Source organism: Protopterus annectens, chromosome 4.part0 (genome assembly GCF_019279795.1).
Source record: "Protopterus annectens isolate FY-2018-M chromosome 4.part0, PAN1.0, whole genome shotgun sequence".
In the NCBI taxonomy this organism is placed as follows: Eukaryota; Metazoa; Chordata; order Ceratodontiformes; family Protopteridae; genus Protopterus; species Protopterus annectens.
Window position 1 is genome coordinate 825,801,503 of NC_056733.1, and position 27,799 is coordinate 825,829,301.

Sequence of the window (27,799 nt, forward strand, 5' to 3'; positions counted from 1 at the left end):
CTTTTTCGAGCTGGATCCTCTTCTGCCACGATTAGAGTTCAGCTAGCTGCAATTTCAAACTTTCATACGGGCCTAGCTGATACAAGCATCATGTCCCATAAGCTTTCTAAAGCCCTTCTTAAAGGGACCACTCTACTCAGGCCTCCAGTAAGAGATCCCCCGCCTCCGTGGGATCTGAATTTGATTTTAGCTTCCCTGATACTGCCCCCCTTTGAACCTGCAGCTTCTTGTTCTTTGAAGTTTCTTTTTTGGAAAACCCTTCTGGTTGCAATTACGTCGGCTAGAAGAGTTTCTGAACTTCAGGCTCTGTGTTCGTCCTCCTTACCTAGTTTTTCACAATGATAGTTTCTCTTCGACTAACCCTTCCTTTATTCCAAAGGTTGCTTCTGATAATAATTTGAATCAGTCCATTGACCTACCAGTGTTTTTTTCCAAATTATTCCAACAAAGCGTAATACAAATTACGTCAGTTGGATGTTCATAGACAATTACGCTTTTACTTGCATAGAACCAAGGAAATCAGAAAATCAGACCAGTTGTTCCTGTCCTATGCTGAGGGTAAACAAGGTATACCGGTGTCGAAAGTAACCTTATCTAGGTGGTTGACATCTATTATTACATTTATATATCAGTTAAGGAATAGAGAGTTTCCTGCTAAACCAAAAGGTCACTCCACTAGACCTCTAGCTACTTCAGTGGCCTTTCAGGCAAGATTGCCAATGGAAACTATTTGTGCGGCAGCTACATGGGCCAATCCTCATACCTTCATTTCACATTATAAGCTGGATGTGGCCTCCAGGAGCAGAGCTGATTTTGGTTCCACTGTTCTGAAGAGTCTGTTCCGATGAGCCACCCAGGATTGAGGTGCTAGGGACACTAACCTAACCAGCAAGAATGAAGGCGAGATAGACAACTTAACATTAAGAAGTTATGTACCTACCATAATGTTCCATGTTGTCTTCTTCTCGCCTTCTTTCTTGCGTCCCACCCTCCATCCCCCTATCCTAGTAGACCAAGAAGAGTTCCTTATGTTTTTTTATCACTGGCTGAGTCTTCTCTGGCTATTACTTCTCACTATCAGTCTCTCCAGTAGGTTCATTTATCCTACTACACTTTACTGTATTATTATTATTATAATTGTTATTATTATGTCTGTAGTTAGGTTTACCAAACGAGATCTGGGTATCTAGCGCCAGGCATCATGGGATATAGGGGGGGCCTCGAGTCAGTAAGCAGCTCTCGAGCTTTTGAAGATGGCCGAGTCGGAGCCGATCGGCTCCGAACCCAACCAGCAAGAAAGAAGGCAACTAACATGGAACGTCACGGTAGGTACATAACTTCTTATTTCTGCTCCTCCTTGGTCTTCTACCCCTCCTAAGAGAGGTGGAAGACCAGTATTCCTCTGATACAGATTCTGATGAAGGATCCCTGACTTCAGATTCCTTCTCTTTAGACTCTTCTTCCTCAGAACCATAATGTATCAGCCCTGACTCTACTTTTGAGATTTCTTTTGGTGGCACTATTTTGCGAATGATGGAATTTTTTAAATGTGATTGTGCTCCGGTATCTGATGATGATCTTCTATTCCTATGTTGCAGTATTCTAGGTGTGGGATTTCCTGCCCTCAGGCGACTCGTACATCAGCTTCTTTACAAAAGCTTCAGCTTGGCTGCTGTAGTGTGCGTGGGACATCACACGTAGGGCCATAAACCAAGGGGCCTTAAATGTGATGTCTGCACACACAATCCTCAGAACTTTTCAGCCACAGACGACATTTGCATTGTATGATCGCTTCTTCACAGACGTTGCTTCTTAAAGATAAGTAGCCCGTTGCGTTTCAAACTTTATTTTTTACAATTGTTATAGTTAATGCTTGGTTGTTGTAGCCTTTATCTGATGTCAGGAAAAAAGGGAAAGTGCCAATGCGGGCGGGTACTATGTGCTGCTACAAATGGAGTATACTAGGCCCTCTGCTGTTCCTCATGTTTTTGATGACTTACTGGATGCCTTTTCCACTACTACTCCGACTCCTGATTCCCAACCTCCTGCCTCCCACAAAACCTGATCGGTTTCGTAAAGTGCCTGATGTGTACAAGTTTCTTTATAAGTGCCCTTCTGCTGACCCTTCTATGGTGTCAGTTTCCTCTGATAAACCTTCTAAACTGATTTCTACAAAGTTGTATCCTTCTGACAAGGTCAACAGAACTATGGAGAGGCCTAGTAAGAAGGTGTATACTTTTCTACCCTGACCTTGAAAGCTGTGAACTATCAGACACATTTTAATATTTATTTAACATTTGCTGACCAAGGGGTACAGGAAAATAACTTTCTTGGGTGGTGAAAGCCAGGGAACCTTGTTGGCTAGGCTTGCTCCGGCACTTGGGCCGATAGCCTAGTACCTACCTATGAACCTATAAATACCTCGCTCCTGTAATTGCTCTCTGCGCATTGAGAGGAATACAGATCTTACTTTACCTGGACGAGTTGCTGATTCAGGCCTCTTCTCAAGAGATTTTAATTCAGTATCTACACTTTGCTTATTTGCCTTCTGCAAAGCCTGGGGTGTACTGTAAATTTCCAAAAATCATTCTCGATTCCTCCTCAGCATCATGTTTTTTAGGATGCAGGCTTCAGACTGTACCAATACTGGTATCTCTGCCTCATCCCAAGGAGTTCACTCTGCTTTCTTTCAGTCCCTTCTTTCTCCAGCTTCAGTTACAGCCAGGGAGTTTCTCAGTGCTCTGGGTTACATGAATTCCCGCATTCCCATGCTTCCCTCTGGCCAAACTTCATATAAGAAATCTCCAGTGGTTCCTAAAGACAGTTTGGCTTCAACATTCTCATCCTTTAGATTTTCTAGTTCTCTACTTCCATGCCTTAAGCTGGAACTTAAGTGGTGTATTCAGCAGTTGTCCCTCAACCCAGGGCTGCCTTTTCAACCCACATTCCCCTCTCAAGATCTCTTCACAGATGCCTTGGATGTGGAATGGGGCCCTCCTTTGGTCTTCTGAAAGTGCAAGGCCTTTGGTCTCCAACAAAAGACCACATCAGTATCAAAGAGATTAGAGCTCTTTCTAACCTTTCATTCTCTCTCCCTTCTAGAGCCCCTCAGGATTCTCCGACAGTACCACAGTGATGTGGTATATCAGCAAGCAAGGAAGGACAAGGTCTTATCTCCAGTGCGCAGACTAGCTCTTCAGGTTTGGAATCTGGCTGTTCAGTATCATGTAAGCCTTCAGGCAGTTTATATTCCCTCAGATCAGACCAGAGTGGCGTATTCTCTGAGCAGGTCCATAACACAGTCACACAAGTGGATGCTTCACAGGGATGCGTTTCTGGCCATAGTCCACCAGTGGAGCACTCCACAAGTAGCTCTATTTGCCTCCCCTCTGAACAGGCAACTTTCTACGTATATTTTTGGTACTATCATCTTTTGTCATACCCAACATTTCCATCTTACTTTTTTGTCCCTCATTTCCTTCCAAGTGTCCTAAGCTGCTTTTGTTACTTCCTACTGAATACAAATTCCTAGGTATCGCTTCCTATAGTGACCTTCCAAAAATGGGTATCCTTTTACTTTAAATCACGTGCATAATTTAATGCTATTGTACTTTTTTCCTTCATTAATTTTACATCCAAATTTCTGAGTTTGCTTGGCCTCTAATATCACTGGTATGTCATATTCTAGTTTAGTTGCATAACGTATTCTTTTTGAACAATGCTATTTGTTACAATTTCCATAACAATTGCATCCTTTTATCCTTGATTGTCAAATCACTGTCACTAGGAGCTTTAAAAATAATGCAAGCAGTGTAGGTATAGGGACTACCCTGTTTTGTTCCCCTTCGCACTTGACAGAAGCCATCCAGTTTTAGCACATGCTCCTCTCCTTAGACATGAAGCTGTAGCTGCAGCATTTGTGTGGTAATACAGAAGCCATCAGGACTGTTCTCCAGAAAAGCCAGCTGACTCCAACTGCTTTATCTGAATCTTATGCTATTAATGTTAGTTTTTTTTTCTTCTGCATCCTGCTGTATTAAAATCTTATTGATGATGCCAGACATTTTTGTCTGCTCTAGATAAAAGCCACACATACATCTAATTCTGTGACCCTATGACATTAAGCCTGACCATCTACTTGCTAATATTACCACGAACACCTTGTAGTAGTGGATCAGTATAAATATTTGTCTATAATAAGCTGGGTCAAGTGGATTTTTCCTGTTGGGTATAACTGACAATGACTGCATGTTTCCATGACTACACTAACCGTCCTTTACATATCTCATTAAACATTTTATACCAGACTGTTAACTGTTCTCTGTTTTTCTAGTTTCTCAAATTCAACTGGGATTCTGTCTGAACCTTGGGACTTTCCTATTGCTTGTTTTCTTAAATATGCTTTTATTTCTTTTGAAGTGTCCTTTAACAATCTTAGTTTTTCCATATTCCCAGTTTTGAAATTTCCAGCTTAAAAATTCTACTTCCCTTTCATTCCTGCTCTTCCCTTGTATGTAGGCTGTTATAAATCCTTACTATTTCTAATTTCTCTTCCTCATTCCCTGTTACTTTGGCTGTTGATGGGTCTTTCAGATAACAGCTTTCCATCTTTCATTGCCCAAGTCTCTGCCCAAATAGTCTTATAGTCCTTTAACTACTCTCTCAGTGCAGCCCTTCCATATTTAATTCCTTCCAAATATTCCTCCTCTTGCCTCTGCAACTAAAAAAAAAAAATACTCCACATAGCGCACTGCTTGCTATAGTTTATGTCCACCAGTGAGCTAAAGTACTTCAGTTTCAACTGCAGAGTATTGCATTGAAGACCATTTGGGATCTGCCAGTTGTGCCCTGGGAAGCTGCTCTTCACCCTAGTCTTTTACTGCTGCAGATGTCAAATATCGAATGTGTTTTTTATCCCAGTATTCAGACGAGTCCCCTCTTTTCTTCCTGCTCTTCCATAACTCAATTTGTTTCATCCAGTTTTAAAAACGTTTCTTCAATAAACCTGTAGAAATGCCATTATTTGTTTCACTATTTCCCTTTTAAGTGTTACCACTTTGTGTATGGTTTAATATAGGATGAGTTTCTAGGTTATGTAGCAAGCTGTAATGCTCCTTATTAATGCAGCATCATTCCAGCCTTGTCCGTGTTGTTGAACCTCTGGACATAATCTGGATAGACTTCCTTGGTATCACGCTTCTAGATGCACTCTTTCCTTTTTCAGGCTTCCTGATGAAGTCTTTCTTCACAAGTTATATTCCAGTCACCTTCTACCAGCATTATTCCCTCTTGGTAGCTACTCTTCCTTCACACAGTTTAATCTGGTCAAACTTGCTCTTTGGTGGCTGATAACACACTTGCCAGTGTCCCTGGACCATTATGAAGCATCCCTGTTTCTTTTCTGTCCTCATCCGTCTGTACTTTTGTTTCCTTTCTGAATATTATAATCAGCCCTCCCCTTTTGTTCATTTTCACAACTTGAAGCATAGCTTGTCATTCCTATATCTTAACCATAATTGATGTTCCCGCTTTGACCAATATCAGTTGTAACATTTGCAGGTATGTTGAAACTTTCTGCTCTTTATCTACAAGACCATTTTACACTCCAAGCTAATATCTTGGTCTGACATTTGAATTCTTAACTAGCCAGGCTGTTCCTCCATTTTCTCATGTCATCTTTAATTCTACAGTGTGAATATAAATTCTAATTGCCTGTATTGTACCGTCTCTTCACTTGTTAAGACACGTCTATATAACCAGTTTTTACTAACTACATACATAGTTACACTTGGCGAGCTACCCTATCTTGAGCCTTGTCTGTTTTGATAAGGCATCGCTCTAACCCAATCACCCCCCCCCCCCCTTAAGATTGAGCATGTCTTGTTTTTGATCTTAGGCATGCATTTCTCTTGTTTCATTCCACACTTTCTGTATTATACATTTTCCCACATGATCACATTCTGCTTTCATGTTGCTCATATTCTGTGTCCCACCCTTGTTACTACTAAACAACTCTTAATCTTATGTCACACACTCAGATCTAATTACCTATTCTGTGACCAACCTTTCTTAATAACTTGTTCATTTTTATCGTAGTCACATAGAATAATAGGCACTTGCGTATTATCGCAACCAAATTTCTAACTGATAATACGGAACTACCAAACATTCATATGCCGTTCACGTGGCGACTACATTATTTTACATTATTGTGTCAATTTCAAAGTGTATCACTGTTTAAGAAGTACCCACATTTTTAGGCTGTTGTCCTTCCATTAATCTAGGTTTTTGGCAGATTTCTTGGGAGTACGAAGTTGACAGGAATGTCTGTCGTTACTTAATTGCCAAAGTTTCCCTTCAGTTACGGCATAAATATTAATGTAAAAGGTAGAATTGTTAATGTCACTTTGCAGATTGTTATATGTAGTGAAACTATTTCTGCAGTCAGAAATTAAATGGGCTCCTGGACATTACTACTGCTGCTTTTCCTACTGCAACTGATTTCTCCAGTGCATCTGATTTCCACTTGTGTCTCGCTGCCGTTGCACCTGTTACAGACCTCTCAATTGTCCAGCTTATAACACAATCTCCAGCTTTTTAACACATTTTTGGTCTGTCTCCCCCCCCCCCCTCTTAAATTGTGTAGCTGACTACCAAGTCACCAAGATTATCTGACGATAGAAGTCAGTAGGTAATGATATACATATGCCGTATATGTAGCAGCAGGCAGGTTAATTTTACTTTTCATTAAGTGTCGTCGGTAAAACACTATATCCAGGAATGTTGCTGCTGTTCCTGTTTCTGAAACAATGCGATACAATACTAACTTGGAGTTTACACACGCCTTTTGACTTGCAGATACAGTTGCTCTGCAATGACATTATGAATTACACCAGGTGAGACATGTGGTTGCGATAATACGCAAGTACCGAATAATACCTTCACGTTGAGTGTGTACTGCATTATCTAGAAATCACACACACAACATGAGTTGACTTTTCCCTTGTGAAAATGTCATGTTTACCAGCATTGATAAGACCTACCCCTATTCCTTCTTCTACTTACTGACTTACAATACTCTGTCATCTCTCGAAATCCCACGTCTATCTTCTGTCTGTTCCAAAGACATTTAATTCACTCTATGCATTGGTGTTCTCAAAATGATTGATCACATGCAAAATAGCGCATTTGCTTCAACCTTATCATAACATGCCCAGGGTACTCGTGACCATTTAATATCACACATATTAACTATCTTCTCAATGACACCCCTACCAGTTATTTTAATTGTTTATCAAATGACTGTCTAGTCTCCCATATAGGGTCTAGTTCCTTTGCAGTATAACTGGGTAAGTACTGTTCCATGTGAAGTCATAACCTGTCTGCCTACTACCTTCCCAAATTTTGCAGAAATCCAGTCTCTCTTCCTTATTCAAGCAGGGTTAACTTCCTATAAAGGATTTCAACTTGTGGGGCATTGGCAAATGTAGCTTCTCTTCCCATGAACTTGCCTTTTTTTTTTTTTTAATCTTAACAGACAGTACTCTGTTTTACATTTGTTTACCAGGAAAGATTGACTTGGAACAAAGCTGATTTTCAGAGGAAGCCTGGGGAGAAACGCTACAGACACGTCTTTTATAACGTGGTAGGAAACCCACATGAATACAGGGAGGACATACAGACTCCGCACAGAAGGCACCCCAAATGAGAATCGAACTGGAGAACCTCTTGCTGTGAGGAGGCAAGGCAACCACTGTGCCATTTGTCAAACTTGTTATGCACACTAATTTCATATACAGTGGACTAATTTATTTCCATTATTTCCCATTCCTTTATATCAGCAGTACTTGATGTTTACAGGATTCTTGCTCATCTATAAATTATGCGCTAATGTTAGTGCAGAATCATTGCGCCATTAAAGCTGACTGTTACAGTGCTTTATTACATCCCATATATTTCGTGTTAACTTCACCCACTGATGATTATTTTATGAATCCGATAATTAAGCTTTTGCTAGAAGCTAGTAACTCCTAAAAATTGAAAATTACTTTTTATACTAAAAAGTTTTGGCTTACATTATCACAGTGATCTGATGATGTCCATTTCATTCTTCCCCATCTGTTTGTCTGATTAGAGTTTATCTCACTTTCTCCACTGTTTCTTTTTTCTGGCAATTAGCGTTACTTTGGATTTTTGCTGCCATCATTGAAAATTGCCAGTTTTGATTAGTTAATATCTTTGTGAGAAGTCTGACTTGCACTTCTCAGCTTCTCGCTGCTGTACCTGAAATCCTTTTTCCCATTGTTATACAATATGGAGTTAGTGTATATTTGGGGAGTCCCCCCCACACACACACACACACACACACCCTGGGGGTGCAGCAAAAAAGCTTTCAAGTTTGTTGAATGTGCCTTTCATAAAATGTTTTCTGGAATCAGGACTCAAATGTTTTCAGACTGATAGCCAAAGTAAATCAAATGGTCCACCTTCATAATCGAATGTACAGTAAGGTAAAATATTATAGCAATAACCCACGCCTGGGTGTGGGTAATGCTAAATTTACCCATGGTTGGAGTGGTTTGGTCCCGAGAGCGAAGCCCGAGGGACCAAACAAAGCCAACCGTGGTAAATTTAGCATTACCCACACCCAGAAGTGGGTTATTGCTATTATACCATGACATTATTTAAGAAAAGAAACTATTCCTTTTCTTAAATAATGGCATAGTATAATGCCTGTTTACTGCCCTTCCGCAGATGTCTGGCATCCGCGGCAGTTCTGATGTACTGCGCGCCTGCGCAGTACATTAGAGCTGTGGGCAAAAGCGACGGAGAAAGCAAGATCTCCGTTGCTTTTTTTTTAGTGTCTCGCTATGTTAAATGAGTTTAACATAGCGAGACAGTTTCAAAATAAGCAACGGACATCTCCGTTGCTTATTTTAAAACTGTCTCGCTATGTTAAACTCATTTAACATAGCGAGACATAAAAAACGGAGATCTTGCTTTCTCCGTTGCTTTTAAAACTAATCTCGCTATGTTAAATGGGTTTAACATGGCGAGACACTAAAATAAGCAGCGGAGATCTCCGTTGCTTATTTTAAACTGTCTCGCTATGTTAAACCCATTTAACATAGCGAACAATGTTTTAAAATCGAGTTATACTAATGGAAAAAAGTCCGGGCGACCGGACCTTTTTCCATTAGTATAACTCTATTTACAACGGGCACGCTGGCCAATCAGCGTGCACGTTTTGGGGGGATCATGGTATAATAAAGTTTTATGTAGCAAAGCCCCAGCGTAGTCAGAGTATGACATCACAACACAAGTAGAGGTGTGGTAAACAGCTAAAGTACTGTGTCAAGGATTGGTGCAGCAGTCTTACTTTGATAGTTTGACTTTGGAAATTGTAAAGGCAGTCCACTGTGGGAGTACTGAGAACTAAACCTATCCATTTGTACCTCACTTGCCTTTACCATTTATGTAAATGTGAGAGTTTATGCTGCAGAAAGCCACCCTGTGTGGCTGGGTTTGCCAAGACGCATCGCATTAAGTGTGGCAGTAAACACTGGTAGAAAGAGTATCAAAGTTAAGCGGTTTCACACCAGTGTTATAAAGTGTATCCTCAGTTTAAAGACTAAAGAACTGAAGTGAGTTAACACTGTAGTCTCACCTTTTAGTAGTCTAATTTTGCATTTCTTCAAAGTAGTAATTTCCGTATACCTTCGCCTTTATGCATGAGAACAGAACAAGTAGTTGGGACTTTTTAGCTTTCATCAAGATATTTCATTTTATGCTTTCAGCTCTGGATTTGTTGGATAAGATGTTAACATTCAACCCCCACAAGAGGATCGAAGTGGAAGAAGCGTTGGCGCACCCTTACTTGGAGCAGTACTACGACCCCAGTGATGAGGTAACTTGGAAAATATACCGCATTACATATCACTGTTTTCTAGCAGTTGGCAGGGTTTTTAGTGTAGCTGTTTTTATACATACGTAAAGTTTTACCCATTTTCACTTAAGCAGTGTTTAAGGTAAGCATACTGGATTTCTCATTTCAGGGGGGTGACCCAGAAGCACTGTCTAGTTGAGTGATTTGCTCAGAGTTGCACTGTAGATAAATGGAGGTTGAGGTGAGTCAACCCCTGGAATAATAGGAAGCAGCTCTTTAACAGCTTATAGCCTTAATCCTCTGGGCTGCTAAACAAAGCACAGCAGTACTTAATGCAGTGGAAAGTATCTTGTAAATACAAATAGCATTTGAAGTGCATGCCAGAAATAAGTGACGGTTGCCTGGAGATTTGAAATGAATGTTCAGGATTGTAAGATAGAATGGAAAGAGACTATTGTCTTATATCTGGGAATTTAGATACATTTCTTAAAAATATATCCTATATCTGCTTTAGCCAAAAGTGTTTGGAGCATGCAGAATCATCCTTTTTGTGGAAGTGAGGCTGCATTTGGTCACACGCTCAGCTGTCAGAAAGCTCCAAATATATGCAAAGAAGTTCACTGCATCACTTCCATTTTGTTAATAAAAGTAGCATTTTAAGTTTCTTCATCAGGTGGGAACATAGTATCTGATGTCCATTTTTGTTCATTCCTTAGCTAATGTGATCAGATCCGATCCTCTGATCCAACTCTGCCATTTTACTAGCTTGTGGCCAACATCAAACTCAACCTCCTTCCTTACCCATAATACACTATCCCTAACATCCCTCAGATCTTGTTTACAGCTTTAATGTTTAGACATGGTTGCCTTCAGCTCTCAAGTTTTCAGTGATAAGTTAATTTTTCATACTGTCTTTCTAAAACTTTTATAGACAACTATCTCTTTGATATTTTATCTTCGTTTGTCATCTTGTCATTTCCTCCATTCTCTTTCTAACACTTAGTGTAAAACCTAGCTCCCTTCCCTGTACACTATTTACATGTAGTGTAATCTCTGTTGTTACCATTGTTAGTATTTTATCTTTATCTACAAGTTATTTCTTGTAGTTCTTAAATACCATGACTGGTATTTTTCCTTTTCCTTTCTACCTTTTTTTTTTTTTTTTTTTTTTTAAAGTTTACTTTAACTCCTCTCTCTCAACTACAAAAATGTCAGAGAGGTCCAGCAGATTTTAAAACATGACAAGTGTGTGCACACATGACCTTTATCTGATGCCCACAGTCTGTGTGTTTATTTTTTAGTAGCAATACACTTACAACAAAACTGCAGTATTTGTCGTGTGTTCAGTCCCTGACTTTTAACAGGCGGGAAAAATAAGTTGATTTAAAAAGGATTACAGACATCTTTTTCTGAAGCCATTGCTTCAGAAAAGGTCTAGACTCTCTTCTCTGGCCTCTACCTCTATTGAAACAAGAAGAAACAAAAACTGGATCCAAAGCTATGTCCGATCAACCATCTTCGGATCCGACCACACATACTTCGCATCCTACATCCTCTGATCCAACCAAACATATTTTGGATCCTACAGCCTCTGATCCTAAGCCTTTACCAAGGACCACCTTTTCATCAAACCTGGATCTGCTTCCTTCCAGGGTGTCATCCTCCCTTTATAGAGAAGCACTCAAAATCAATGTCCCTGGTATCCTGTCTTTCCTCCAGAAGTCTCTTAGAACCAGATGTGGAGAGGAGGATGACATTTTTCAGAGCAGATTCAGAAAGGAGTTCTCTTGGTTCCTACTCCTTTGGTTCAGGAAGTCCGTCCATCTACCACTCCACTGATTTTATACCTCCATCTCTAATTCAGCCTGTGGTTTTGCAGCCCTTGGGACTGAGCATTCCTGGTCCATCTGGTTCGGATCCAGAGAGAGCATGGTCTTTGGATCTGACTTGCTCTGAGTGCATTGGGTCCGATATCCTCAGAGCCGGATGACACTCTGAGCCAAAGCTTCCCTGTCAGATCTGAGAGTGTGGGGTTGAGTTTGATGTTTTCAGAGCAATCTCTTCCTCTTGGAGCTTTGGCACTAGACAGCTTTGCTGCATCTTCCACCTTGGGTGGATTGCTCTTGGGTCGGAGGGAGGAGATGAGTCAGAAACTTTCTTTGCTCCATTGGCTTCCTTCTCCCTGGAGCAGATTGCCTTTGAGATAATAAGAGAGTGTTCTCTACTCCGGCAGGTCAGACAAATCTTTCCTCCTTGGATCCACCCTCTACTTCTCAGATGACTTTGCACTGTGATCCTCAGTGTTCTACCCCACAGGGACAGCCAGGCCAAAGCTTTTAGTCTACCCAGTAGGATATTTTGATCTCTTCTGATACTTTGGACCACCACACTGAAGTCCCTAAGCAGAGAAAGTAAACAAGAGAGGCACTTGGACTCCTTCTCCATGAGTGTATCACTGAGGATACTGAGTTCGGTGAAGGGGAGGGGACCCCAAAATCACTACCTGATGATCTAATTTGGATACATTCTTGAGATCCTAAAGCAAAAGGGTGGCTTGTCTTCCCAAGTCCCTTCTCCTGAGGAATCCATATGGAAGCATTTGGTACTTGTCCGTCTACCTCCTGGGTTACTCCGCCATCCGATGAACTTATTGATTTAACCTGTAAGTGAGCATGGAATGAACCTCATAACATTGAGACAATCCCTAAGATACCAGGCAGGATTCTGGCTCCACAAGTAGGCCGGGGAAATTGGAGTAAAGGGATTCCAGTAGATGCTGTGGTTGTGACAGCCACTGAACAGAGTTCCACTGTCCGTCCTCCTCCATCAAGGGAGATATATTCGGGAAGTGTGTTTATGCTTAGCGACGTTTGCACTTAGCTCATGGAACTATGTAGAACATTTTACTAGGCTACAAAGAGATCTGATTTCAGGGTTATCGTAATCTGTTTCTGGAACCAGATCTGCTGAGGCCCAGTCTCCTGTAGTTTCTCAGTTGGCTAACCTATAGGCTATATCCAGTTCATCCATGAGACTACTCTCGCACTCTGCAGAAGGCGCATCAAGGGCTGCGGATTTAGGCATTTCCATCAGAAGGTGTGCCTGAATGCACCTGGGTGATTTTATGGAGCCCTTCAACTCAGTTTATCAGTGCTCCCTTTGATGGCGCTTCTTTATTTGGCCTCGTGGTAAAGGACTCTCTGTAGGTGTGAGAAAGATGGAAAGACCCTCTGCAGTGGGTTTGCATTTTTTCGACCTGTCAAAGGACCTTTGCCAGGAATCAAAGGGGAGGTCAACAAATGTGGTTCGGAAAATCTTGGGGTCCTTTCCAGAATACACACAGTTTGTTCCCTCTGTCCCCCAGAGGCAGAGGGGGAATGGTAATGGAAGATGACGCCTCCTAGCAGAAGAGGCCTACAAAACATGGGGTCTAGAGATTATTTTTCCAACAGACCCTTTCACTGCTCTTGAATGGAGGCCCGATTGCCTACCTCTGGGGGCATTTGGGGGTTTCTTATCTGTGCACCTGGGTGCAGAGAACTATTTCCAGAGGTTATATAATTCCCTTTACCTGATGTCCCACTCAATCAGGGGAAAGTAGCAGCACTAGAAATCCAAAAGCTACTAGAAGAAAGTCATCCAAGAGGCCCCACCAGACCAGATAGAATCCAAAACTTGTTCGAGATTCTTTAGTGCCAAACAAAACAGGAGATTGGAGACCAGTTTTGGATCTCAGTGTGTTGAACAAGTCTGTTTTACACAGACACACACACACACACACTTCCAGATGCTCATGGTTCAGTCCATTCTGCCCTTTCTGGGCAAGGAAGACTGGATGTGCTCGACAGATCTTCAGAATGTGTACTATCGCATAAAGATGAACAGATGATCCAAAAGGTACTTGAGCTTCTGGCTGGTAGTGAGTCATGGTCAGTTCAAGCACTGCCCTTTGTCCTCACCATATCCCAAGGATGTTTAACAAATGCATGGCAGTGGTTGCAGCTCACTTGAGACTACAAGGATTCTGGGTGTTTCCATATTTAGATGACCGGCTCATTACCTTCCAGACCAGGCATTGACTGATAGAAACTTGGGATCAGGTGTGCGAGACCTGTTCGGATTCTAGTTTTAAATACCTGATCACATCTGGGAATAACTATAAAGTACAAGTCTCCTCTGTAACCAGCCCAGACTGTAGAATTCATAGGAACAGTTTTCAACACAGTATCTATGGTAGCTTCTCTTCCTCTATCAAGAGTGCAAACGATAAGGATGCAGGTCAGAAAAATAATTTGCAGCACCAGAATTTCAGCCCGACTGATTCTGCAAGCCCTGAGATCAGTGTTGGCAATAATTTTAGTCCCTTTAGTAAGATTCCACACAAGAATTCTACAATGGATGCTAGCAACACAATGGTCCGTGATTTCTCAGCCCATGTCTGCGAAGCTGAGAATAACCCAGGTATGCAAACAATACCTTTTCTGGAGGATGCAGTTAAAACAGCTGTTACAAGGTCATCCTTTTATCCTTCCTCAGCCCAAGGCTATAGAGACCACAGACATTTCTCAGATTCTGTGGGGGGGTGGGAGCACTTCCTGGGGAAAACGGTCCAAGGCACGTGGTCCCCTGTAGAGGCCAACCTACATATCAAAGTTCTGGAGATGAGAGCAGTGCTTTTAGTGTTCCAGGCATTCCAGGACTCTCTTCCATTTGGGACAATTGCAGTCCACACAGACATATCAGTAGTCTGGTACATCAGCAAGCAAGAGGGAAACCAGATCTTATCCCTTGTGTTAAGTCCTCAGTGTGGTAGTAGGCGATGTATTCCAACTGCTTTCTAAGAGCAATGCATATTCTGGAGAAGTCTAGTGTGATAGCTAACAAACTGAGCAGGTCCATTTTGCTACGTCATAAGTGGTCTGCCGATGACAAAGTGATGGAAATGATTTTCAGTTGGTGGGGCCAGCCTTGCTGCGATCCTTTGACATTTACCCTGAACAAGTGCAGCAGCTTCTTTGTCCTGATCCCCCCCCCCCCACACACACACACCAGAGGAATCACCGAGGATACTCTGCTCCACAGTTGCCCCCCCCCCCACACTCTTCTGTATGCTTATCCTGCAATTCCCCTAATTCCCAAATTCTTTAAGCAGCCCAGTTGAAGAGCAAGGTCATCCTTATTGCACCTTACTGGCCTTGGAAAGTTTGGTTCCCCTTTCTTTGGCTGCTTCTACTATATCCACCTTGGATTCTGGATCCAGTTCCAGACCACCTGTCTCACCCGACAGGCATGGTTCCACCCGGATGTCTCAAACCTCAGACGCAGCTTGGTTTCTCTAATTCCTTTAATAGTCAATTAACCAGTGCATCTGATATTGTTAATCCTCGTTCATTCCTTACGCATGGGTATCGGTTCTGAGCTCGGAACCGAGCCAGCCATTTTCCAAGCTCGCGTCAGCTTCAAACTCTCGAGCTAAACTCTTACCCACAATCCCCCTCTCCCTGTTACCCCAGATTTCGTTTGCCGCGTTGCCATCCGGTCGTGTCAAGCTACTTCTCTTGAGCGAAGTACAGTCAATTGTTTAATTGCTTTACAAATTACTTTTCTGTCAGAAAAGTTGATATCTTATTGTCTCTTGCCCTATCGCATTTAGCGTTCTTAATTTCCTCAGGTTTTTTCTGTCCTTTACTTACCTTTTTTACCGCGAGGTAATTTTCTCTTTACCATCGTTGGTAATCCCTTTCCCTTTCATACCTTCGGGTACTATCTTGTACCATTGTTGGTATTTTTTTATTAGTTAATATGGCAGATAAAAAAGGTAGTCCGGGGTTTAAGCTGTGTTCTGATTGTGGAGACACACTGCCTACTTCTGATGCACACTCTCTCTGTTCATTGTTTGGGAGCTTCCCATTTATCTGTTGAACCACCTTGTACTATTTGTGAGAACTTTTCTAATAGAACTTTGTTAGAAAGGAAAAATAAGCTGATACTGAAGGGACTTCTAAAAATCTCCTTTTTCAGAGGCTTTTTCTGGGTCAGAGTTCTCAACCCCTCCTAAAGCCCATAAGAAAATGGATGTTTCTACTAAGGCTAAATCTTTGCCTTCTTCCCCGGCTGAGGACCGTCATCAACCAAAACCAAAAGCTAAAATTTTGGCTCCGAAGCTCTGTTCAGCCCCAGTGCTTCCGGCGCCCAGACCTTCGGCACCGAGGCCTTCGACTCCACCCTCTCCTGCAGCCTTCTACAGATCGGCACCGAGGGGCTCCTCGTTCAGACCATTACCACTGTATCGGCACCGACCATTCAGTCGGTGCAGACCTTGACCGCATCGGCTCAGAAATTTTCCTTGGAACCGAGGCCTTTATTGTTGACTCCAGTTTTGTCGGTTCCAGCTTTGGCACCGACAACTACTTTGGCACCGATCCTTGTGTCGGTGCAGACAATGACATCGGCACCAATGACTACTTTGGTGCAGACTACAATAGTTCAGTCTTTCTTGGCACCGTTGTCCTCAGTGTGGTCAGATGAGATGGGCACAGAGTCTGCCTGTTTTGTGGACAGGCCTTTTTCTCCCTCAGTCTCTATGAGGTCCACTAGAAGTCTTTCCGAACATGATGTGTTGCGTCTTGTGGACCAGGCATTCTTGGCAAGAGGTATTCCACCTCCCAGGAACTATCCTTCCTTGGGAAGTGATCACCCATCTCCAAAGGCACCTTATTCTCCTCCTTCATTGCCTTTGAAGTCCATGTATTTAGTACAGTCTTCCCCTTCTGCGGTTCCCTTTATGGATCTCACTAAGGAAATGCAGTTGCCTTCTTGACAGGAAAGTTTTGCTACAACCCAGGATGTCAGCTGTGACACGCATAGCTTGCTGCTCCGCAGCCATCCAGGGACTCCGAGTCGGCAGGCTGAGCCACTTAGGGGAGGAGTGCCCCCTGTCCTAGACACATTCCTTTCCGGGTGGACCAGCCTTCCAACTGATGGAGAAGGCTTTCGCTGCTGCTGATGATACTGTACTGTCTATACCTCCGCCCTCCTCTGGAACACTGGTTTCACAAGTTGCACCTAGCAGACACCGGGTGCAAGGGCCTTAGGACATATTCCCTCAGGAATCCCCTTTTCTGTTGTCTTCCCCTGCTTCTCCCACTGAGGAGGTCCACCAGAAAAGTTTGTATAAGAGGAAGCACATGGACTCCACAGAGGAGTCCCTCACCGAAGAGACAGATTTCGATGAGGGGGAAGGATCCCCTCGGTCACCCTCTGAGGTATCCTTTGGCGATATCCTTGAAATCCTGAAACAGAGAGGTGACTGGCAGCCCTCTAATCTGACCCCTGAGGAATCTGTGTTCCTGCAGGCCTTTCGCGCCCGCCCCCTTACCTTATGGGTTACTCCACCTGCCAATGAACTTGTCATGTTCATTGTGCAGCATGCTTGGAAGGCCCCTGATACTGTTGAAGCTATTCCCTGGAGGCCAGATAAGATCTTGTCCCCTCCTACTTCAGATTCCCATTGGTCCAAAGGTCTTTTTGTAGATGCTTTGAGGGTGGCGGCCGCAACAAAAAAGGATCTGGCAGAAGAAAGCCAGACTGTCCATCCGCCTAACAGAGTCCCGGGCCCTGGACAGAATAGGGAAGCGCACCTTTGCTTCAGTGACCTTTTCTATCCGGTCCCAGAATTATATGGCACATTTTACCAGGCTTCAAAGAGATGTGGTTTCTGAGCTCTCTGAAACCTTGGCTGGTGCAGTGTTTGACGAAGTCCGTGACAAAGTGGCCTCTCAGCTGGCCACCATTGAGTCTATAACTCCTCTATGCGATTGATATCTCACACACCAGAAGGAGCAGCTAGAGCGGTGGGTTCAGCTGCAGTCTTGAGGCGACACGCCTGGATGTGCTTGTGCAACTTCGTGGAACCTTTTAAGTCTTGCTTTTTTAATGCCCCCATTGAGCCCTCCTCATTGTTTGGGCCCAAAGTTAAAAGCACACTGGCCAGATGTGAACAAAGACGGTAAGACCCTTTCTGCCGTAGGTGTACGTTATTCTTCCCCTCAACGTGCTTTCTCCCGAAACCAAAAGAGTGGGAAGATATGGTTCAAGAAATCTCAGGGTCCTTTCCGTGACACACAGGCCGAGTTCTCCCCCAGAGGCAGAGGGGGAAACTCACAGGGAAGACGCTCCTTTCAGGGCAGAGGGGGACTGCATAACCAGGGCTTCAGGGATTTTTTCCCTGGTCAATCCTACCAGCGTTTCTGAAGAGCGGCCCAACTCCTTTCCTCTGGAGGTGGTTGGGGGACATTTCTCCTTGTGCCCTTCTGCCTGGCTAACTGTCACCACTGATTCTTGGGTACAAAGGATCATAACCAGAGGTTATCATATCCCCTTCGATCTTTGTCCCGTCCCTTCAAAAAATCTTCCCGACGTTCCACTCAGTCAAAGGGAAGAATCAGCACTAGAGATAGAAAAGCTTCTAAGAAAGAGAGTCATCCAGATAGTCCCTCCAGACCAGATAGGATCCGGATTCTACTCAAGACTATTTTTGGTGCCAAAGAAAACCGGGGACTGGAGACCAATTTTGGATCTCAGTGTATTGAACAAGTTTGTGAGAGTACAAAAACTCCAGATGGTCACTATACAGTCTATCCTCCCGCTTTTGGAAAAAGACGGTTGGATGTGCTCTATAGATCTTCAAGATGTGTACTACCACATAAAGGTGGACAGGCCATCAAGAAGATTTCTGCGCTTCCGTGCGGGAGCCAGTCACTACCAGTTCAGAGTACTGCCCTTCGGACTCTCTACAGCCCCCAGAGTGTTCACAAAGTGCATGGTAGTTGTCACAGCTCACTTGCGACTTCCATACCTAGACTGTGGCTCATTTCTGCCCCCACCAGACATCTATTTGAAAAAGCTCTGGCATGCTCTCTCCTCACTGCTCAAAGGCTAGGCATAACCATAAACTGACAGAAATCCAATCTCATCCCATCTCAGTCGACAGAATTCATAGGGGTTATCTTTGACACAAAAAACTGCAGAGCTGCTATTCCAGAGCACAGAATTTTAAGGATAAACCAACAACTAATTCCAATCCTTTCAAGGGAAAAATCCACGGCTCACTCTGTTCTACAGCTGTTGGGTTCCATGGCAGCCTCCATCACCATTGTTCCCCTGGCCATGTTTCACATGAGGCTTCTACAATGGCTACTGCTCACCCAATGGTATTCTTTTCAGCATCCTCTTTCAGCCATGATTCGAGTAACCCACAGGTGTAAACAGGATTTAAATTGGTGGATGACACAATCTCTCACAATGGTCTCGCCCCTTTTCCCCCCAGCAACCCAAGGCCACAGTTACCAGGGACCCCTCCCTGATGGTGGGGTTATGTCAGACACAGTCCAAGGCACTTGGTCCCAACTGGAGGCCCATCTGCATATAAATGTTCTAGAGCTGAGGGCGGTGCTTTTGGCGTTGCAAGCATTTCATCCCCTGCTGCCGTCTGGGACAGTTGCGATTCACTCAGACAACATGGTAGTCTGGTACTTCAACAAGCAAGATGGAACCAAATCTTACCCCCTTTGTCGAGAGGCCATGAGGATATGGCAATGGGCGATGGCTACAAACTGTTTTCTTCTAGCAATGCAAATTCCCGGGAGTTCCAACGTGATAACAGACAGGCTCAGCAGGTGCATTCTTCAACCTCACGAGTGATCCCTGAATCCCTTGATAGCGGCGGAGATCTTCCACCGCTGGGGCTGCCCTTGCTGGGACCTCTTTACATCCCCGACCAACTACAAATGCAGCAACTACTTCACCCTGATTTCCCCTCCGGGACAGTCACCCAGGGTTGCTCTAGTCCACGACTGGCCCTCGGGACTTCTCTACGTATTTCCACCCTTTCCTCTCATTCCCCAGTTTCTGAAGAAAGCTTGGCAGTTGAAGAGGAAGGTAATCCTCATAGCACCATATTGGCCTCGACAGATTTGGTTCCCATTCCTTTGGCCTCACCTACTAGATCGACCATGGATTCCCCATCCAATCCCAGAGTTGATCTCACACCCACAGAACCTGATTCATCCCAATCTGAACAGCCTGAAGTTAACGGCTTGGCTACTCCAATTTTCTTGATTGCCAGGCAGAATGATCGATCTTTACCAGTACGTGATATTCTCATTGCCTCTCATAAGTCTTCCACTAGAATTACTTATCTGAGCAAGTGGAAAAGATTTACCTGTTGGCTGAAAGATAAACAAGTAGACCCCTTTTCAGCACCAGTGTCTATCTGGCCGACCTGTTTCAGTCGGGTCTATCGGTCTTTACCATTAGACTTAATTTGGCTGCAATTTCTAATTTTAGCAATACCTTCATAAAAGGTGTGAATCATCTGAAACCACCTTTTAGAGAACCTATTTCAACCATGGGATTTATCATTAGTTCTACAAGCTCTGACAATGCCACCTTTCGAACCAGCCTCTTCTTGCGACCTCAAGTATTTGTCATGGAAAACTTTGTTTTTGGTCGCTATTACTTCTGCCAGACATATTTCTGAACTTCAAGCTTTATGTATCAAGAGGCCATACTTGATTTTCCATATAGATAGAGCGTCTCTGAGAACTAATCCGTCATTTCTGCCTAATGTGATCTCTGAAATGTCCATTAATGAAGCTATTGAATTGCCAGTTTTCTTTCCCAACCATTCAAACAGACAGTATCGCCTACATATACCCTAGATATACACAGGCAAATCCATTTTTACTTAGACAGGACTAAACCCTTTCGTAAATCTGATCAGTTATTTTTGCCTTTTTCTGGATCTAGATTAGGATCTGCTGTTGCTAAAGTCACATTAGCTAGATGGTTGAAGGACTGTGTGACCTTTATTGACACACAACATAATATCTCGTTGCCTACTACCATGAAAGCTCATTCAACAAGGTTGGTGGCAACTTCTGCTGCCTTCCATGCCAGAGCTTCTTTACATGACATCTGTGCAGCTGCAATTTGGGCCACGCCTCATACCTTCATCAATCATTACAAATTGGAGTTGGCCTCCAGGGGAAGAGCATCTTTCGGTTCTATGGTGCTCAGGAATGTCCTTCCATGAGAGCCTCCCAGGAATAGAGGTAGCTGGGGGGACTCTGTCCCATGCGTAAGGAATGAACGAGGATTAGCAATATCAGATAAAGGAGTTATGTCTTACCATAACGTTCCATCTGTATTGTTGATCCTCGTTCAGTCATTACGACCCTCCCTCCTTCCCCCTCCTGTGGTTTCTAGTGGATCTCACCATCCAGTTCTGTTAGGTTATTTGACCAGAGGTAGCCTCTACCTTCTTTAACTTGCAAACTCAATCTGAGGTAACCGGGAGAGGGGAATTGTGGGTAAGAGTTTAGCTCGAGAGTTTGAAGCTGACACGAGCTTGGGAAATGGCCGGCTCAGTTCCTTGCTCGGAACCGATACCCAAGCGTAATGACTGAATGAGGATCAACAATACAGATGGAACGTTATGGTAAGACATAACTTTTTTCTTCTCCTGTTCGTTCTGTACTTGTATCTTCCCATAAACCTTTTACTAGGAAGCTCTGCAGGAGTAAATGGCGAAAGTTTGTTTATTGGACAGAACAGAATCTGATAGATCCCTTCTCAGCTCCAGTTGATTCTGTTCTGAAATTTTTAGCAACTTTGTTTAATAAGGGTGCAAGCTCATCAACTGTTAGAGATTGCTACGAGTTGAACTTCAATTTTCATGTAGAATTTCAGAATTCTTCCCTGGCTTTCCTCTAAACTGTGCAAAGCATTTTTGAAGGATGCTCTTCTGCCAAGACCCTTGTTAAAAGACCCCATGCCACCATGCAATTTAAATTTGGTACTGCAAGCCTTAATAGATTCTCCCTTTGAATCTGCAGATAAATGTGATCTTAAATTTTTGATTTGGAAAACTATTATTTAGTAGCAATTACATCTGTTAGAAGAATTTCAGAACTTCAAGCATTATCTTTTAAGCCCCTATATTTGATTTTTCATATGGATAGGGTCATGTTGTATACTAATGCTTCCATCCTTCTTAAAGAGGTGTCAGAATCCAACATTAACCAATCCATTAACTTACCAGTCTTTTTCCCAAAATGTCCGAATAAAACAGGAGGCTGTGGTGGTGCAGTGGTTAGCATTGTTGCCTGACAACAAGAGGTTCTCCAGTTCGATTCATGGCTGGGGTGTCTTCTGTGCTCACTAGGGTTTCCTGTGGGTGCTCTGGTTTCCTCCCACATTCCAAAGACAAGCAGTAGGTGGATTTGATACTCTAAATTGGCCGTAGGTGCAAGTGTGTGCGTGAGTGAGTGGTAGACTGAACTACTGCGGCAGGGATTAGCCACCCAGTGGTGTAAACGATGGCTCAGGATGATTGTCACTGTTGAAGTGAAACCTCAACCCCATGTGCAAAACTGGGAAAAAGAGGCTGAGGATGAATACAAATAAAGGGTAATATATGATGCACTTCTGGATGTTCATAGACAACTAGGTTTCTACCTAAGTAGAACAAAATAGAGTAGAAAGATGGATCAGTTATTTGTTTCTTTTGCACATTGTAAATTGGGCAAATCTGTTACAAAGGTAACTGTAGCTAGATGGCTGAAAAACTGCATCTACTTTTTAACAAATTTAATTTCCCCTTACTAAAACCATTAAAGGCTCATTCAACCAGAGCTATGGCAACGTCTGCTGTATTCCAGTCTAGAGCTTCTATGAATGGTATATGTGCAGCTGCAGCTTGGTCAAATCCTCGTACGTTTATCATTCATTACAAACTAGATTTGGTCTTGAGGGGAAGAGCAGCCTTTGGCTCAAACGTACTCAGGAATATCTTTAGCGTCCACCCATGGATTTACATAGCTGGGAACTCTGTCCCATTAGTTGAGGAATGAATGACAATGGATAACATCAGATAAAGAAGTTATATGCGTCCCATAACATTTCTTCTGTGTTGCCCATTTTCATTCAACTCCGCACCCCCACCATCCCCTTCCATATTTCTTAACTTACTTTGGAGGATTGAGGTGCTTCAGGACACCTGTGTCCTTTGTACTGAACTCCATTTATGGTGTTTCTTTTATAGGCTTCCTGTCAAGCTGCACACAAGATTTGAGGGATGTTAGGGTGGTGCATTATGGGTAAGGAAGGAGCTCAAGAGTTTGGTGGTGGCCACGAGCTAGTAAAACAGCAGAGTCTGATCCAGTCCTGTTAGTGCAGGAAGAATGAAAATGGACAGCACAGATAGAATGTTATGGTAGGTACATAACTTCTTTTTTTTTATCCTTTATCCTAGACTTTTCATTATTTTCTGTTGTCCCATTGATACAAGCAGTAAATGCTACTCATAAGTGAACTCATACCTGTCAGTTGCCCAGAATTTCACAGAATGTCCAAATTTTTTCATATTTTGCCTGTTCCTTGTAAAATCTGTAGTAGCCTGGCAAATGAATGAACAATGACAAACATTTGTGTTTCAGACTTCTCCTTCATAAAATGCACACTAATGCAAAACCTGTTATTGCTAAGCTTACAAGAGCAACATTTAAAATTTTTTGTTAATTTGTTGGTCCCGTCTCCCCCCCACCACCACCACATTTTTTGGCTTTGTTCAGAATTCTTGAGCAGACAGTTTGAAAGGTATGACTGGACATTAGTGTGGTCATTTGAGTTTATGGCTAAGGAAATTTTCTTACTCTCTCAAATCATGTACGGTTTATGTACTTTATATGCGAGGAGCTTCAGTAATCTTAGTCCGTTTGCACACAAAAGGCATTTCCTAAAATTTTCTTTAAAATAGCAAGATATAGTTCTTAACTGTGCTGCGTAGGAGAATGGCATGTGAGCAGAGTTGTGAAGTATTGCAAAGAATAAGAAAGAAGGATACCATGACCTGTAACTGGTACTCAGGTGAGTGTGTCCTAGCAGGCTGTGTAGCCAGTTGCACTTTACACAGATTTGTGCAAGGTTAATTACAGGTGCAGCATATTGCTGGTTGGTTAACAAATCACTGTGCTTCAGCTGATTGTAGGCCTTTACAGGTGCTTTTGTGCAAGGCTGTCTGAATTGCTTGAATGTGTCTGCACTCTTAACTAAGAACACACAACGATTGAACATACAGAGCTTGCGTTCATGAGTGTATACATTTTTCTGAGGTTTGTTTCTGCTTTGTTTTTTCACTAGCCTACAGCAGAATCACCATTCACATTTGAGACAGAACTGGATGATTTGCCCAAAGAGAGATTGAAGGAGCTGATTTTTGAAGAAACTGCACGATTCCAGCCTGGGTACCGATTGTAAAGTGTTTGCAGGTATTTAGGGAAGAGTAAGGGTGCTCTGAACAGCACAGCAGCCAGAAGAGAGAGGAAGGAGGTGGGAGTGGGATCCCAGAAAAGCAGTGTAGGACCTAATTGGCATTTCAGCTATTAAAAAGAAAACCTAAATGATTCACATTATTGCATCAAATAATTTACTTCAGCTGTGCTGCCTTCAGACTTCTCTTTTAATATCTGTGGTGTGACTTACAGACAATGACTTTGCTTTTGTTTTAATTGTTCTGCTTCCCTGCACAGGGGGATGCTGCAGTTTAAAATGTATGCATTGTGTACCCATTAATGACAGGTAATGGAATAAGAATAGTATACTGTAAGACTGACGTCATTTGGAAGTGGGGTAGCACTTTACAATTTAAATGTAAGGCAGCTAAAGTCAAATTTTGTATCAATTACACACTCAGACACTTTTTATAACTATATACACATGCACACATCACACATATATGTGTATATATATATATATATATATATATATATATGTGTGTGTGTGTGTGTATTTATATATATATATATATATATATATATATATATCTATGTCAATAGATCGAAAGTACGTTTCAGCGAAATGTACATGAGGGAACTCACTTTCATGAAAGTGCATTTTATCGAATATGCACTTTAGCAGAAAAAAAACACGCCAAAAACCTACACAAATAAAACACTACTCACGTGGGCCTCTGCCCCCACACCCTCCACTTTAATATTCTCACTCCGAGATTGCACTACTGTGGGGAAAATTGAATATTCTCTTATCCTTGCTGTACCGCAATCTAAGCAACAGTTTGATTAGATGTACAACTAAATCTACATGCAAACTGAACGTTTCTTTTTCTTTTTTTTTTTTTTTTTTTTTTTTTTGTGAAAGTGAATTTGTTTTGCTTAAACGTACTTTTGATGTTCAGACCAGGGCCCATATATATATATATATATATATATATATATATATATATGTATATATATAAATTTTATATATATAGGAACACTTTATAATCCAGAAATTCTGAAATATCAAATTTCAGAATCCCGAGATTATAAAGCTGCAAGCTCAAAACTCCGAAACCCCAGAAGTGCGAATTTCAAAATCCCAAAGTACAGAGATGTTGAAGTAGCGCTTCTGGTGTTGCACTGTGTGAATGGATAGCTGGAAGTTCAGGGTAAGTATCTATGTTTAGGGGTTTTGGTTAGGGGCTTTAGTGTATGTCAATGTGTTTTGTTACTGTGATGTGTGTGTGCGAGGAGAATGTAGCTTGTATGGTGGTGTTTTCATGTGTTTGTGTAGTGCGACCTTGGAGTTGGTATATTTAAGTAGGGGGGTGTGGGGGGTGCAGGGGGGCTTGCCTCCCTGTTTGTATGTAGTGTAGGTTTGTGTGTGGGGGAGAAGGTGTATGTATGTGTGTGGTTAGTGTAGGAGACACGATTTTGAAATTCACACTTCTTGGGTTTCGGGATTTTAAGGTTTTGACTTTATGATCTCGAAATTCTGAAATTAGATATTTTGGGATTATAAAGTGAACCTATATATTTATATATGTATATTGTATACACACACACACACACACACACACACACACACACAATATAGATACACACCATATACATATATACATACATATGGTCACTGTTCAGTCCATTCTCCCTTTTCTTGTTAAGGACTGGATGTGCTCGATAGTCCTTCATGATGCATACTGTCACATAAAGATGAAAGTACTTAACACTACCGGCTGGGAGTCAGTTATTACCAGTTCATGGTTCTTTCTGCCCTTTGGTCTCACTACAGCCCCCAGGGTGTTCAAATGTATGGCAGTAGTAGCAGCTCATTTGAGACTGCATAGATTCCGGGTGTTTCTGTATCTAGACGACTGGATCATTACTGCCCCGACCAGGCATCAGCAAATAAGGGTAAGAGATCAGGTTCTCCAGACATATTCTCATCTGGGGATAGCCATAAACTACAAAAAGTCTCAATTGTGGAACAGACTCAAAATTTGGAATTCATAGGAGCTCTGTTCAACACAAACTCAATGATAGCTTCACTTCCTCCTTCAAAAGTTCAAACCATAAGATCACAGGTCAGGAAAATAATCTGTAGTACCAAAATTTCAGCCCGCTTGGTCCTTCAAGCTCTAAAATCAATGTCATCAGCAGTAGCATCACTGCCTCTACAGTGGATGTGCTAGCAACACAATGGTCGATACTTTACCAACACGTCAACAAATGCAGCAGCTAATTTGAATCCCTAAGGGATGCGCTGCTTCATGATTGGTCCCTCCAACTACTTTTTGCCTACCCACCAGTCCAGTTAATACCCAAATTCCTACAAAAAGTTGCTATGTTGAAGAGCAAGGTCATCCTCATTGCACCTTACTAGCCTCTACAGATTTGGTTCCTTTTCCTTTGGCCTTACGTATTTCACCAGTCTTGGGTTCTGGATCTGACTTCAGACCTTTTGTCTCACCCAACAGACATGTTCCATCCAGATGTATCAAACCTCAGGCTGACTGCCTGGCTTCTCCAATTCCATTAATAGCCAGACAACCTTCACCTGTCCATCATATACTTTATCTTCCCATAAATCTTCAACAAGTAAACTCTTCCAGTAAATGGAAAATGTTTGTGTACTGGCCACATCAAAAGTATATTGAACCTTTTTCAGCTCAGATACATAACATTCTTCAGTTTTTGGCCCTACTTTTCAAAGAAGGAGACAGTTCCTCAACCATTAAAGTTCAGTTGGCAGCAATTTCAAACTTTCACATTGGAATTGAGGGTTCCTCAGTAGCCTCTCATAAGTTGTGTAGAGCTTTCATGTGAGGCACTCCCTTTAAAGACCCCACTCCCCCATGGGACCTCAGTCTGATACTGCAGGCACTTATACAATTCCCCCTTTGAACCAGACGCTAAATGTGACCTCGGATAGCTTACTTGGAAAACATTTTTTCTAGTAGCCATTACATCTGCTAGACGAATTTCAGAAATTCATGCATGGTCTTTAAAACCTCCATACTTGATTTTTCAAAAGTACAGAGTGACATTATGAACAAATGCATCCTTCCTTCCCAAGGTGATGTCAGAATCTAATATCAGTCAAGCCATTAACTTGCCAGTATTCTTCCCCAAATTTGCTAACAAGGGTGAATACGTTACATTTATTGGATGATCACAGACAAATGTTATTACCTGCATACAACAAAAGACTTTAGAAAAACAGACCAGTTGTTTCCTTTTCAGATTTGAAATTGGGTAAACCAGTTGCCAAAGTAACTTTAGCCAGATGGCTAACTGATTGTATCTCATTTATTTATATAAAAAAAATTGGTTATTACCTTACCACAATCAGTACAAGCTCATTCAACTAGATCCATGGCAACTTGTTTTTCTTTTTAGAACATCCATGGATGACACGTGTAGCAGCAAATTGGGCTACTCCCCATACTTTTGTTACTCATTACAAATTGGATCTGGTCTCCAGAGGTAGAGCATCATTTGGTTCAGCTGTGCTCAGGAATATCCTTAAGAGTCCACCTGGGATTTTTAGGTAGCAGGGTACTGTGTCTCATCA

The 27,799-nt window shown here is 42.4% G+C and overlaps 1 protein-coding gene across 1 annotated transcript in view; it reads left to right on the forward strand.

The window, feature by feature from the left end:
* The window catches only part of LOC122799600 (mitogen-activated protein kinase 1-like), a 605,676-nt gene extending 581,441 nt beyond the window's left edge, over positions 1–24,235 (forward strand). Inside the window, exons 11-12 of the mRNA XM_044068770.1 lie at positions 9,798–9,907; positions 24,089–24,235. Of these exons, the coding sequence (XP_043924705.1) occupies positions 9,798–9,907; positions 24,089–24,205 (227 nt within the window). The 3' untranslated portion in view covers positions 24,206–24,235. The remainder of the gene's footprint in view (positions 1–9,797; positions 9,908–24,088) is intronic.
* Positions 24,236–27,799: the final 3,564 nt, after the last annotated feature.